This window comes from Natator depressus, chromosome 6, assembly GCF_965152275.1.
Source record: "Natator depressus isolate rNatDep1 chromosome 6, rNatDep2.hap1, whole genome shotgun sequence".
Taxonomy (NCBI): Eukaryota; Metazoa; Chordata; order Testudines; family Cheloniidae; genus Natator; species Natator depressus.
The window spans coordinates 52217648-52231643 of NC_134239.1; the positions used below are offsets into that span (position 1 = coordinate 52217648).

General features: G+C 48.9%; 1 protein-coding gene across 4 annotated transcripts in view; it reads left to right on the top strand.

The window, feature by feature from the left end:
* PRR5L (proline rich 5 like) overlaps positions 1–13996 on the top strand; it is a 71242-nt gene that overhangs the window by 55881 nt on the left and 1365 nt on the right. For all 4 annotated transcript variants that reach the window (XM_074956995.1, XM_074956997.1, XM_074956998.1 and 1 more), the window contains one exon: positions 1809–1935. In XM_074956995.1, the coding sequence (XP_074813096.1) occupies positions 1809–1935 (127 nt within the window). The remainder of the gene's footprint in view (positions 1–1808; positions 1936–13996) is intronic.

Consider the following 13996-nt stretch of genomic DNA (forward strand, 5'->3'; position numbering starts at 1 on the left):
CTGTGCTATGTCAGTGTGGGAGGACAGCATGAGCTCAGAGAACATTTCATCACGAGTGGGTTTTTTCTGCCTTCTAATCTTCACTAGCCTCTGGGAAGGAGAAGATCCTATGATCCTTGAAACACATGCAGCTGGTGGAGAGAAAAAAAGGGACAGTGGTATTTAAAAAGACACATTTTATAGAACAATGGGTACACTCTTTCACTGTAAACCTTGCTGTTAACATTACATACATAGCACATGTTCTTTCGTTCCAAGGTCGCATTTTGCCTCCCCCCACCACGTGGCTAGCCCCTTCCCCCTTCCCGTGGCTAACAGCGGGGAACATTTCTGTTCAGCCACAGGCAAACAGCCCAGCAGAAACGGGCACCTCTGAGTGTCCCCTTAAGAAAAGCACCCTATTTCACCAGGTGACCATGAATGATATCACTCTCCTGAGGATAACACAGAGAGATACAGAATGGATGTTGTTTGAATGCCAGCAAACATACACTGCAATGCTTTGTTGTACAATGATTCCCGAGTACGTGCTACTGGCCTGGAGTGGTGAAGTGTCCTACCATGGTGGACGGAATAAGGCTGCCCTACCCAGAAACCTTTTGCAAAGGCTTTGGGAGTACATCCAGGAGAGCCGCAAATGCCAGGGCAAATTAATCATTAAACATGCTTGCTTTTAAACCACGTATGCTATTTTAAAAGGTACACTCACCAGAGGTCCCTTCTCCGCCTGGCGGGTCCGGGAGGCAGCCTTGGGTGGGTTCGGGGGGTACTGGCTCCAGGTCCAGGGTGAGAAACATTTCCTGGCTGTCGGGAAAACCGGTTTCTCCGCTTGCTTGCTATGAGCTATCTACAACTTCATCATCATCATCTTCCTCGTCCCCAAAACCTGCTTCCGTGTTGCCTCCATCTCCATTGAAGGAGTCAAACAACACAGCTGGGGTAGTGGTTGCTGAACCCCCTAAAATGACATGCAGCTCATCATAGAAGCGGCATGTTTGGGGCTCTGACCCAGAGCAGCCGTTTGCCTCTCTGGTTTTCTGGTAGGCTTGCCTCAGCTCCTTAAGTTTCATGCAGCACTGCTTGGGGTCCCTGTTATGGCCTCTGTCCTTCATGCCCTGGGAGATTTTGACAAATGTTTTGGCATTTCGAAAACTGGAACAGAGTTCTGATAGCACGGATTCCTCTCCCCATACAGCGATCAGATCCCGTACCTCCCGTTCAGTCCATGCTGGAGCTCTTTTGTGATTCTGGGACTCCATCATGGTCACTTCTGCTGATGAGCTCTGCATGGTCACCTCTGCTGATGAGCACTGCACTCACCTGCAGCTTGCCACGCTGGCCAAACAGGAAATTGAAATTCAAAAGTTCGCGGGCCTTTTCCTGTCTACCTGGCCAGTGCATCTGAGTTGAGAGTGCTGTCCAGAGCGGTCACAATGGAGCACTCTGGGATAGCTCCCGGAGGCCAATACCGTCTAATTGCTTCCACAGTACCCCAAATTCGACCCAGCAAGGCTGATTTCAGCGCTAATCCCCTTGTCGGGGATGGAGTGAGGAAATCAATTTTAAGAGCCCTTTAAGTAAAAAAAAAAGGGCTTCGTCGTGTGGGCGGGTGCAGGGTTAAATCGATTTAACGCTGCTAAATTCGACCTCAACTCCTCAACTCAAAATAGTGTAGACCAGAGCTATGTATCTACTGCCTTAGAACTGGAAGTAGATCCCAGGCATTCTGGGGAAGTAAACCCCAGAATATGTGACTGGAAGCTGTGTAGTCGTGTGATAACACATTTGCTTTGATGCTTGAATTGCAGGGTGTCCATGAACCTACAGGCCCCAGCAAGGGCTACGTACTGCTGGAAGAGCTGGTCAAACAGGTGGTCTCTCCATACCTGGGCTTGTGTGAGGATCATAGCTTCCCTGGCGGCACCTGCGCACTCGGTAAGACATGCCACATTGAAGCTGATGTAAATCCTCTTATTCAGGCACCTCCACTGGTTAATGTAAGGAAATGTGCAGTTGTGCCAGACAGAGATGGGAACTGACAGATGCACAGCTCCATGAGAGACAGCGAGAGAGAGAATCAAAGGTTAAAATGTCCCCAGATGGATTCCGATCAATACAGCCCTGGATGTAATTTATGCACATGTGAAAGGCTTTAATCTTTTCCCATGCCACAGTGAGCTGTAATGAAACCCCACAACACTCCCCACTCTCAGGTTGCTCCTGTGGGTGGAATGATTAAAAGCTGCCACTGCATTCATTTATTTCCAGCATCTTGGCTTTTAGATTGCTCACCCCATTGCCCAACACGAGATCTGATCCCTCCTCCTTCAACACTCACCTCCTCCCTCTTCTGCCTGATCCCCTGATTCCACAACCGCTTCCAGTTGCCAGTGTTCTCCTGTCCCCCCTCAGTTCCTGGAGTAGCTGATAGATCTGCCATATTCCTAAGGCAATGAGTTTCCAGGTATTGGTTGTCAATGGTTAAGTTTCTCTTACAGAGATTTTCTACTGTCTTTTTGTGTTCACTGCCTGGGGTTTCTGGGCAAGAAAAGCTACCCCAAAGATTGTGAATAAAAAGGGGTGGTTTAGGTCTAGACTACTTAGGTGGCTATCTAGAGCACCACACTCTGAGTGAGGGTATGCTGTGACTCCAGGAGACATTCCTCTAGAAAAGGAATCTCTCCAATGGGTTACCATGCTCTAGAAGCCCAGCTCTGGATCCTGGCTTTCAGGAGAAGGCAGAACTACCAGGAGTGAAAGATCACAATCTGACTTTGTAACCAAAGGGATGGTATAAAAAAGCTCCCCCCCGTTCAGTTTGTAGCATTTCATAGATGATAGGCCTCATTTTAGAAAGGGGTCACAGTTTCAGGGTAACTACACCTATATTCCCCCTCTGTGGTTCCTCAACAGCACCCAATTTAGGCTTCCAGCTCCCAGCCATCATCTCTTTTGGAGAGACCTGTGTCTGACTCTCTCTTGGAATTTTAAGACTGCGCAACTCTGCTCCTTATATTAGACTGTGATATCCTCAGTAAGCCATATTGTCTGAAAAGGCCAGCATCTGTGTTTTGTTTCTCTCTGAGGACTAAGATTGGTGTGTTGCCCTCAGTTATAAGTTACCACACAGCTCCTCTAAGCAAGCACATTTATTCTTAAGGTAAAAGCACTACAGAGAAAACACATAATAACAATACGAATTCCTAAATGCGTGCTAGCTAACCAGAGGTCATCCTCAACTCCAACCTCAGGGTTGGGTAGGTTCAAACTCACAACTGGGTTTTCCCTATGGTTACAAGTCCATATACCTCTTAGATCCAGAACCAGAACAAAGTCTGGGCACATCAGCCATTTCTTTGTACAGCTTGGGCCTTTGATCTTGGCCTTCTGTAACAAGTAATCCGGAGACAATGACCCTTTCCTCATGGCATAGCTTCAAAAGGCTGGGTTTTTGCATAAATGGAGTTGGGGAATTTGCATTAACTTCTCCGTAGGACTTCCCCAGGAAATCTACTTAACATTTATTGTCCCCAAAGTCCATACTTGTTTGACCCATTTTCAGTGTAGTACTTTGAACTCTCAGCTCTTGTATCTGTCACGTCTCCCACTAGAGAAGTTACATACAATCCTGGCCTGTGATAATATATAAATTTAATAGAGTAAGGCCATTTAAGGATATTGCAGGAAATTTCCATATCTGTCACAGGAACCTCAATAGGATCTGGAGACACAAAGCCCCTCATCCTCAGTCTCTAGAGCAGGGGAGAAAAGAGAGCCTTGTGGTTATGGCACCTGACTGGGACTTGGCCTCCATCCTGGCTCTATCACAGACTCACTGTGTGACCTTTAGGTGAGTTATTTCTATGGGCCTTTTGTTCCTCCCTTCCTCAATAAAATGGGGATGTTGGACAAATTAGCAAATATTCACTATGTTGTTCAATCCTTGTTACATCCATTCATGAAGCTAGAAGTGGTTAATTCACCTGCAGTTCCAAATGCAAACCTGATCATTGTACAGACTGCTTGTCCTAGATGATTAACCCTTACCCCACGAGTGTTGACCTGATGGGTCTGCGTGTCCGGTTGCTTATGGGGATTTGCATATTGCTGGAATAGTTTGAAGTGTAGCCACCTGACTCCTGTAAAAGTTTCTAGCCATCTTGTTTCCTGCCAAATAAAAAAGCAGCTAGTGTCATAAAAACCAGTTAAACCCAATCTGGCCTTGTAAAGTTTGTGCACTTAAAACCATTGTGTTTACTTTGATTTAGTTGCTGTTAATTTGTTTGTTTTTCCCTTTTGCTCCAGTCCCTTCCTTTTCTGAACGGGCAGGGAAAAAGAAGAAGGGAAAACTTGTGTTTTCATTACACAATGTTGGCAGCAGAGCAGAACTCTTCCCCAGATTATCTTGGTATTTTAAAAGCACACACACATTTTTCAAAACCCTCTCCCTAGTCTGCAGGCTCCTCTCTCTCTGGTTCTGGAAGAGCCAAGAGGTAGCAATCTGGGCTCTCAATGTGCAGCATAACAGCTGTGAAATCCAGAGGGGTCCATGTCATTGGGTAGCACTGTAGTAGCCTCTGTGAAATGATTAGTTGGACTCTCGGTCTACTTGCATTCTCAACAGAAGCCAAGGACTGAATAAAAGGTCTGTTGAGCCTGAATTAACCTCTTCTCCCTAGAGCTGGATCTTCCAGGTTAGGATTAGGGAATAAAACTGGGTTGGTTTGTTTGGTTTTTTTGAGATAAGGAAGTTTGCACGGGCCAGGCCCCTGCTATAGGTAAAGAAAGGACTTCAGCCTCCAGGGTTGTCAATCTGCCTACCGTCAATTCACATCAAACATGATTTTAAAATGGGCAAGGAATACAGTCGGAACCGAAATGAAAGGGGATGGTGGAGACTGGGGATACTGTAGGAGTAGCACCAAAAGCAGCAATTTTACAAAGCTAAACTGTGGCACTGGCAGGGAAGGCAGGATATGAGAGCCTGAGCATAGGGAGGCTGGATTCGGCCCTTGAGAACCCATTTTACTTCTGTCCTGTCATACAACAACCTGTCACTGTGAATGCGGCTGGATCTTGGCAACAACACTCTCTTAGAGATTAGCCTCCCTTAGTCTTTCAAGTTCTCTTTTGCTGCTCTTGCCTTACCCACTCCCCCCCGCCCTTCCTGTTTGTAGTTCTGTCCCTTATAACTTAACCACAGCTTGACCCCGGATCCAGCTGCCCCAGAAAACAAGTGTTTGCGTTATAAATGGGGAAGAAGATAAGCCTTCCCACCAGGTGGAACTGCGTGACTGACCCAATATGGAGAGGTTGTTTGGCAGGAATGTCAGTGTTCATCTGGGTATGTATCTAAAGATTCCCTCCAAAAACCTCCCATTCAAGTTCCTATTTCGCTCCTAACAAATAAAACGTGAACTAAAATCCCAGCTCAGCTATTTGTGAGACTTTCCTCAGGGCAGAATCTTGTGTGGCTTCTGAGAGGATGTGAGATACAGCCTTGTTTCTGGTTTGAATCACCTCCTATAAGCCCTTGAGTAATGCTGTCCATACTCACAGCCAGCGCTCCCTTCACCTTCTGCACAGCGAGTTGGCTGCACTGGGATTGAGCCCAAACTCATCCTGGCTTTCAGTCCTTGGCTCTAAGCTAGGGTGACTGAGTTTTAGAAATGAAAAACCAGAACACCTTTTACTCTAGAGTCTTGCCCTGCAGGAAAGTTTTGAAGATCAGAAGGGGTAAGGTGAGGGCTCTGGCATCGCATATGTCCGAACTCTGCTTCGCACTCCAGAGAACCTTCTAGTACTCTCTTCGAGGGGCCAGGGAGGAATTTTCTTCTCTCTTACTCCTCTGAATGACAGCCATACTCAACTGTCTAGGTACATTGCAACTAGCATTGGCTGGTTGTTATGGATTTGATGTGATGGCATGCTGCATAATGAGCAATGCGTGGGGCTGAGGAGAGAACAAAGCAAAATGGGCTGAAGTACGTTTGCCACCATTGGTGGCAATATTAGACTTGCTGGACCCTTGGTCTAATCAGGTTTAACAAATTCTGGTGGCAGCCATACTAATTCCTCAGTCTGGCCAAGAGGAGATCAGCCTTGTTTCAACTGAGGGCCACCAAACTCCCTGCCCTCTGTCTATTTTTAGCACCTCTCCACACATCATCTGCCCAGGTGAATCCACTGCTCTCTCTTCCTCTCAGCTGTAATTTGAGGCTACCCATTTCCTGGTACAGACATGGGCAAAGAATTATTCTATCTTCTTTCATAATAGGGCAGAGTTAGTTCCTTTCCAGCACTTGTTACGGTGTGATCCCTTCTGGAGTACATGTGTGGCCCTGATTACATTAGTATCTGAGCCCACCACAATCTCTAATATATTTATTTATCTCACAACACCCCTGTGTGGTAGAGAAGAGCTGTTATCCCCCATTTCACAGTCAGGGAACTGAGGCCTAGATCCTCCTTTAGGTGCCACTGACATTTTCAAAACTTCCATTTTAACCCTGCCACCTGACACTGTAGGTGCCTACATTTCTGCCAGTTGGCACTCCCAAAGCTGCTTATGCCCTAGTTCCCCCTTAATTCTCCATAGTAAAACAAGTTTTGACTACAAAAGATAGATTTTAAGTGATTATAAGTGATAGGCAAAAAGTCAGAATTAGTTACCAAAGAAAACAAAATAAGCACACAATCTAAATCTTAAACTTGTAAGACATTAGACAGTATTTAGATCAAGCAGTTTTCTCACCCCATTGGATGTTACAGTTCATAATACACAGGTTTCACCCTTGAAACCTGAGCCAGTCTCCTTTGTTGGAGTCTTCAGTCTTCTGAGCATCCTTGTTGCTTGCAGCATAGGTGGGGGGAGGAGGAAAGGCAAAGCATGCGGCCACAGTGTTCTGTTTTATACTCTTAGTCCATATGCTTGGAGAACATAAGTCCGGGCATATCTGGTGGGCATTGCTGAGTCACCAGGCAAGGTTAATTCCCCTGGTGTGGCCTTGTGCAAGTGAATCATTGTAGCTCCCTTGGTGGACAACGGCTGTTGATGATTGTTTGACATCCGCTTGGGCGTTGGTTATCCCCGTGGTTATTGTCTTTGGGGTGCTAGTATCTGGGTGCTTCCCAAACCCACAGCATATTTTAGTGACAACCATACAACACAATCTCATAACTTCATATGCACTAATGATATACATATTTAGATGGAACAATTTTAGCAGATCAGAACCTTTTAGCGTTTTAGCTAAATTTTAGCATTTTAGCAGATCAGAACCTTTCCCATGATACCTTACAAGGCATGCTTTTTATGCAATATCACAATTATATACTAATGATGAATACGGGGGTTACAGCGCATGCCCCTGCAGTATAGAATGTCACAAGAGGTATCAAGCACGAGCAGGAGAGAGAGGATTTCAGTTGCTCAGGTTCTAAGCTGCCTTAGGTGCCTACTTCCAGGAGAGAGTTCACAGCTGAGGATCCTGCACAGAGAGAGGCCCTTCTCTCTCAACTTGGTGCATCAGGACAGACACTTAGTCATCTAAACCCTGCCCTCTTCCCAATATTTCCCTCCTGTATTAGTTTATGTGGCCCCCTGCTCAGTTTGCTGGCTTCTGAGGAGCCCTTTCTCTAGCAGGACTTAGCCCAACTCTCCCCCTGTATTTTGAGCACCTAAGTGCCTGCTGAGTATTCCACAAGGCAGCAGACCAGGTAGCCATTAGGGGTTGCAGTGCCAAAGTAACCTTTCAGGATCTGTCCTGAGAGACACAGGCCCAGATCCAAAATGGTATTTAGGCTCCTAACTTCCAGTGAAATCAATGATCATATTTCAATGAAAGTTAGGAGTCTAAATGCCTTTGTAGATCTGGCTCAAGTGACTGAGTCCAAGATCACATAGCAAGTCTGTGGCAAAGCCAGGAACTGAACCCTGGTCTCCCAAGTCCTAGGCTAGGGCCCTAACAACTGGACCATCTTTCCTCCCTTAAGTTCATTTAAGATATTCATTTGCCTCTATACTACTTCTGAATGGGCTCTTGTCCCTTCACCAGGCTCCAGTTGGTGTAACTATCTGCTCTGTTGCATTTGGGTTGGAGAGATTTCCTCAGGCCTTACTTGCCAGCTTCACAGAGGTTTTCTAGCTGCCTTTGTTGCTGTCCTTCCAAGCTGGCAGCCGGGAGGGATAATTGAAGGTATGGAATCCAAAGTTCTAAACAAATGAGAGACATATGAAGCCACTGCAAAATCTAATTTAGAAAAGTGGGGTCATATGCTGGCCCAGTAGAATGCTGCCATTCAGCTCTCTCCTTATCCCAGCTAACTGAAATAAGTAACCTACAGTTTAAACAGCCTCAGTCCTAGAAAGTTCCAGCGGCATGGGAGATCTTATCCCTGTAATTTTTGAAGCTGTCCCTTTCTATTAAAATCCACTTTGCTTGGTTATCAAGTCTGTTGTCATATGCTTCCCATTATGTACTATTGCACTGCAGCTAGCTCATAATACCAACTTGAGCACCACTTTTCATCCCAAAGCATTTTAGACTGCAGGAAGAAATCAGTGAAATGCAGCAATCTGTGGGGTGGAACGCAGCAGTCCGTCTGCATCAGCAGCTGCACAGAACAATTTTTAGCAGGGAGAGTTAGGATTTAACTTCTCCAACTGAAAACACAGGAGAAGGGGTTCAGTCACTGGTGATAGGTAGCCAAATGTCAGTAACTTATGTTCGTGCAAAAGATGCCTTGGGAAGGCTGACAAGCACCTCAGCTTTAATCCTCATATAAAGGACAGCAGCAAAGCACCCTATAGCCATGCTGGGGCACTGATTTAGGGATAACTAAGAGCACCACCCGTTGAATCACTATCACCACTTGTTGCAACTCTTTTTTTTTTTTTAAATCTCCCAATCCAAATTCTGACCAGGTTTGACCCTATTTAGCATGTGAGAGCAGATGTGGGTGGGGACTGGCTGGCTGCCCGCATCTCAGAAATCGCCAGCAGAGAGGCCGAGGAGAGAAAGGCGAATGTGCTCTCTTTTGAGGCCTGGGGTTGGTCTCAGGCATAGGGGCATCATGGTTCGTGGGGAGGCTTTCATTGATGGACTTGCTCTGGAAGGACTTTAATCCGCAGGGTTGTCAGGCTGGCCTCTTTAAACAGAACGAACATTTACACACACTGAAATCCCAGTTTATTCCTAGAGAAGTAAATTTTAAAGTGAACACAAGAGGCCTATTTGCTTGTGAATTTTCTCCCTGTGTTAAGAGTCCCCTGTTTGTTCTGGCTGTGAGTTTGCCAGATGAACTGTCTTGGGCTTGGGTAGTCTTCAAATCTGCCCTGCTATGATGAAGAAAATAACAGTTATAAAAAATGGAGTGTTTAGAAACAAAGAAAAGAACCAAAATTCCATCTTCTGAGGCAGAACCTGCAACAAAACTATCAGGGAAGTGGGCAGCATTTTCCATAGCTTCAGTTTGATCTCCTGGAGACTAAGTACTAATGCAGTAAATCCTGGGGGTTGCGATGAACCTGACCCCTAAAAAGCAATTGAGCTACCTTGCCTCCTGGCCCTTGGGGTTTGTCAAGCCTGAGAGGGTTAAAGTCTAGTGGGATTGAAGTCACTGAGCTAAGTAACAGTTGCACTGGCTTCTGTCTCCCACTGTGTCAACCTTTGGGTTTGTTTACTTCAGTCAGAAAAGCAGAAGCTATCATATGATTTCTCTCTATAAATACACTGGGGCGTAAACACCGGGGAGGGAGAAAAGCTATTTAAGGTAAAGGACAATGTTGGCACAAGAATGAATGGCCATGGGCAAACTTAGGCTGGAAATTAGAAGGTTTCTAACCATCGGAGGAGTGAGGTCCTGGAACAGCCTCTCGGTAGGGGTGTTGGGGGCAAACAACCTAACTAGTTTTATGATGGCACTTGATACATTTATGAACAGGCTGATATGACATGGTTACTTGTGATAGCAGGGGACTGGACTCGATGACCAGGGAGGTCCCTTCCAGACCTAAGTGCTATGTTTCACCAGGAAAGATGGAGAGGCAGCGACTGCCAATTACCACTGTGTAACTTAGGTCTTGTCTATGCTAGACTAATTTTCCTATGAAAAAAAATATCCGTCAGTGACCACTCCTCCCTTGGGGAGCAAGAGGGTAAACCAGGCACTCGCAGCCAGCAGCACACTAGCACGCTTAGATGACCCAGGGCATAGGCACGGAGTTTTGTTTTTCCCCGGGGGCACTCCACCCCTGCTCCGCCCCCTCCCCTGAGGTCCAGCCCTCTTCCTGCCCCCCCACCCCACCTCCCCCGGAGGCTTCACCCTTGCTCTGCCTCTTCCCTCCGCCGAGGCCCCGGCTTCTTCCCACCCTGCTCTAAGCTCTCCCCCGAGGCCCAGTCCACCCACTGCTCCCTGCTCTCTGCCCTCCCCCAAGCTCCTCTCCCAGTCACCAAACAGCTGATTGGTGGCAGCTGCCCGAACAGCTGATCGGCAACTGCTGCTGAACAGCTGTGGCTAGTGGGTGCTGAGCACCCACTATTTTTTTTCCCACGGACTTGGTGCCTGTGACCCAGTGGTTAAAATGCTGTGGCTGGTCTGCAATAGTGTTGCTCATTGTTACTACCATTGGAGCTGCACGTGTGGTGGGAATGGTGAGACATTTTAGGAGAAAAGGGCTAATGTGGACATCCCCTACAACTCTCCCATATACCCAATCCAGCTTGCAGTGGGGCTAGCTGGAGCTGGGTCTGAAATAATGTGTTTACTGTGCCTGTAACATGCCTAAAACTGATTCTACCATTCTCTGAAGCCTGAAATGAACCTTTTTGAATGAGTGCATTATTGGCAGCATCGGGGTGAAGTTTTGTCATAGCCTGGCTGCTGCCAATGGTGGAGTTTTGGCTGCTCCCCCATCCTTCCCTGTCACAATATCGAGTTTGTTTTGTGCCTTTCTTACTGATGCAAGCTTCCAGAAATGTTTCATAACCTTCAACGACTAGTGCTTTGCAATTTGTTATTCTGTGTCTCATGCTTTTCACTTTTTGGCTGGACAGATTTTATAGGATCTCAAAACTGCTGCTTAAGAATTAATTGTTCCTTGACTTTCGCTTAGGTCATAGGTAGGAGAGATACAGGGATCCAGTTTATCTGCTATTGGAATACAGCCACTTCTGGGATAGCGCACACCAGCTATTTAACAATGTATAGCAACTCTGCACAATGGTTTAGGGCAGGAGATGAGAAAGAATGCTGTGTTCAGTTAGAACTGCTGGGGGAATTTCGTTATGCAGATTGGAATTACCTGAATGGCAATTAGCAGGGACACAGGAGTTAAAACTCCTAAAAATACAAAAGTCCGTAGTGAATCAGTGCCTCAGAACATTGGTGGGATGCACTGTGGTGCAGGAGGTGACATCTTAGATGTTGAGTTTAAAATTAAGGGACTCTTTTCAGCCTTCTGGGATGTTTTGCAGATAATGTGGTAGCCTCAAGTCCTGGCTGTTCTGGTCATTCCATTCTGCATACTAGAATTCCCCCAGGAGTTCTTCACTTCCCGTCCTAAACTGTTGGCCATGGCTGGAGATGGGACACTGGGCAGCGTGGGCCAGGACTCTGAGGTGGTGCCAAACATTCTCTGTCTCAGTTGCTTGGCTCGCTGGCTCACATGCTTAGGGTTTTACTGATCACCATATGTGGGGTCAGGGAGGAATTTCCCCCCAAGTCAGATTGGCACTGACCAGGGAGTGGGGTCATCTTCCATTCCAGTGTGTGGGTGTGGGTCACTTGCTAGGATTATCTGGGTATCTCTCATTTAACCATTTCCCTGCAATTGTGGGGACCTTGGGCACTGCTCTACCTCGGCCCCTCCTATTCTTTGCCTGTGGTACATAACAGTCTAGTTTCCTTGGATGTCATTTGCTTTGGCTAGGGTGAACATACATCCTTTTTTAAGCCCTGTCCTGGATGGCCTGACTTTTTTGGCAAAAGTGGACAAGAGCAAATGGGACAAATGCCCACTTTTGTAAAAAAAAAAAAAAAAAAAAAGTGGGGTATGGAGCAGTGTTCCCTCTAATTTTTCCCACCCATGTGCAGAATGAATTTTGTTAGGTGCATCAATATGGAGGTGATGTGGGGCCGAGGGGTTCGGAGTGTGGGAGGGGGCTCAGGGCTGGGCCAGAAGGTTGGAGGGTGGGGTGAGGGCTCCGCCTGGGGGTGCGGGCTCTGGGCTGGGGCCAGGGATGAGGGGCTCAGGGCTGGGACAGAGGGTTGGGGTGCAGGGGGTGAGGGCTCCAGGTGTGGGTGCAGGCTCTGGAGTGGGGCTGGGGATGAGTGGTTTGGGTTGCAGTTTGGCTATGGTGGGGAGAGAGGATTCCCCTTCCCATCTCTCTCTCCCTGCAGCCAAACTGCAACCCAAACCACTCATCCCCAGCCCCACTCCAGAGCCTGCACCCACACCTGGAGCCCTCACCCCCTGCACCCCAACCCTCTGTCCCAGCCCTGAGCCCCTCATCCCTGGCTCCACCCCAGAGCCCGCACCCCTAGGCGGAGCCCTCACCCCACCCTCCAACTGTCTAGCCCAGCCCTGAGGCTTGGGGAGAAGCATCTGTCCCTGGTGCAGCCCTGAGTGCCTGCGTGGCACTTTATAATCAGCTGCATGGCTGTGCAGTTTAGGGGGAACTTAGGTGTGGCGATGCCTGGTGGGGGGCAGGCAGGGCTCAAGTGAGCAGCAATGCCAGCCGCAGCCTTTGGGAAATATGCTAACCTGATCCAGTATGTGCATCACTGCTCAACTGAGCCTTGCCTGCCCCCTGTGCGGGGAGGGGAGCTCTGGCCAGCCCCGCATGTGGGTGGGCGGAGGCTTGGGTGGGGTGGAGGGACTCGGGTGACCAGCTCAGGCCAGCCCCGCACGGTGTCCTATTTTCCCTTTGGGAAACATGGTCACCCTAACTTTGGCCTCATTTCAGTTGTTGGGTTTAGTGAAGAGGTGGGCAAACTATGGCCCACGGGCCACACCCGGCCCGCAGGACCCTCCTGCCCAGCCCCTGAGCTCCTGGCCCGGGAGGCTGGCCCCCGGCCCCTCCCCTGCTGTTCCCCCTCCCCCGCAGCCTCAGCTTACTGTGCCGCCGACGCAATGCTCTAGGCAGCGGGGTTCCGAGTTCCTGGGGCAGTCAGGAAGGAGAGGGGAAGTTGGATAGGGTGGCGGGGGGCAGGCAGGGGACAAGGAGAAGGGGTGGTTGGATGGGGCAGGGGTCCCGGAGGGGCAGTCAGGAAGGAGGGGGGGGTTGGATGGGGCAGCAGGGGGCAGTCAGGGGCAGGGGTTCCGGGGGCAGTCAGGGGACAGGGAGAAGGGGTGGTTGGATGGGGCAGAGGTCCCGGGGGGGGGTAGTCAGGAATGAGAGGAGGGGTTGGATGGGGCAGCAGGGGGCAGTTGGGGGCAGGGAGAAGGGGTGGTTGGATGGGGTAGGGGTCTCAGGGGGGCAGTCAGGAATGAGAGGAGGGGTTGGATGGGGTGGCAGGGGCAGTCAGGGGCAGGGGTTCCGGGGGCGGTCAGGGGACAGTGGATGGGGCAGGAGTCCTGGGGCGGGGGGGGGGGGGGTTGTCAGGGGGCAAGAAGCGGGGGGCGGGGGATAGGAGGCAGGGGCTGGGCCATGCCTGGCTGTTCAGGGAGGCCCAGCCTCTCCTAACCGGTCCTCCATACAATTTCTAAAAGCCGATGCGGCCCTCAGGCCAAAAAGTTTGCCCGCCCCTGCTTTAGTGTATGGGTGCTGGTGGTGGCCTGTGAAACACAGGAGGTCAGACTAGATGATCTTGTGGTCCCTTCTGGCCTCAGATTCTATGACACTTTGTGTCCCACCCCAGAAGTGGCCACATTGCAGCAGTGAGTGCCATGCTTGTTGCACATGTAATCTGTAAAGTGCACAAGGATAGTGCTGGCACCACAGGTGTGTGCAGCTGTGACAAAACAACCTGTGCCCTGCCCCAAAGAGTGGAC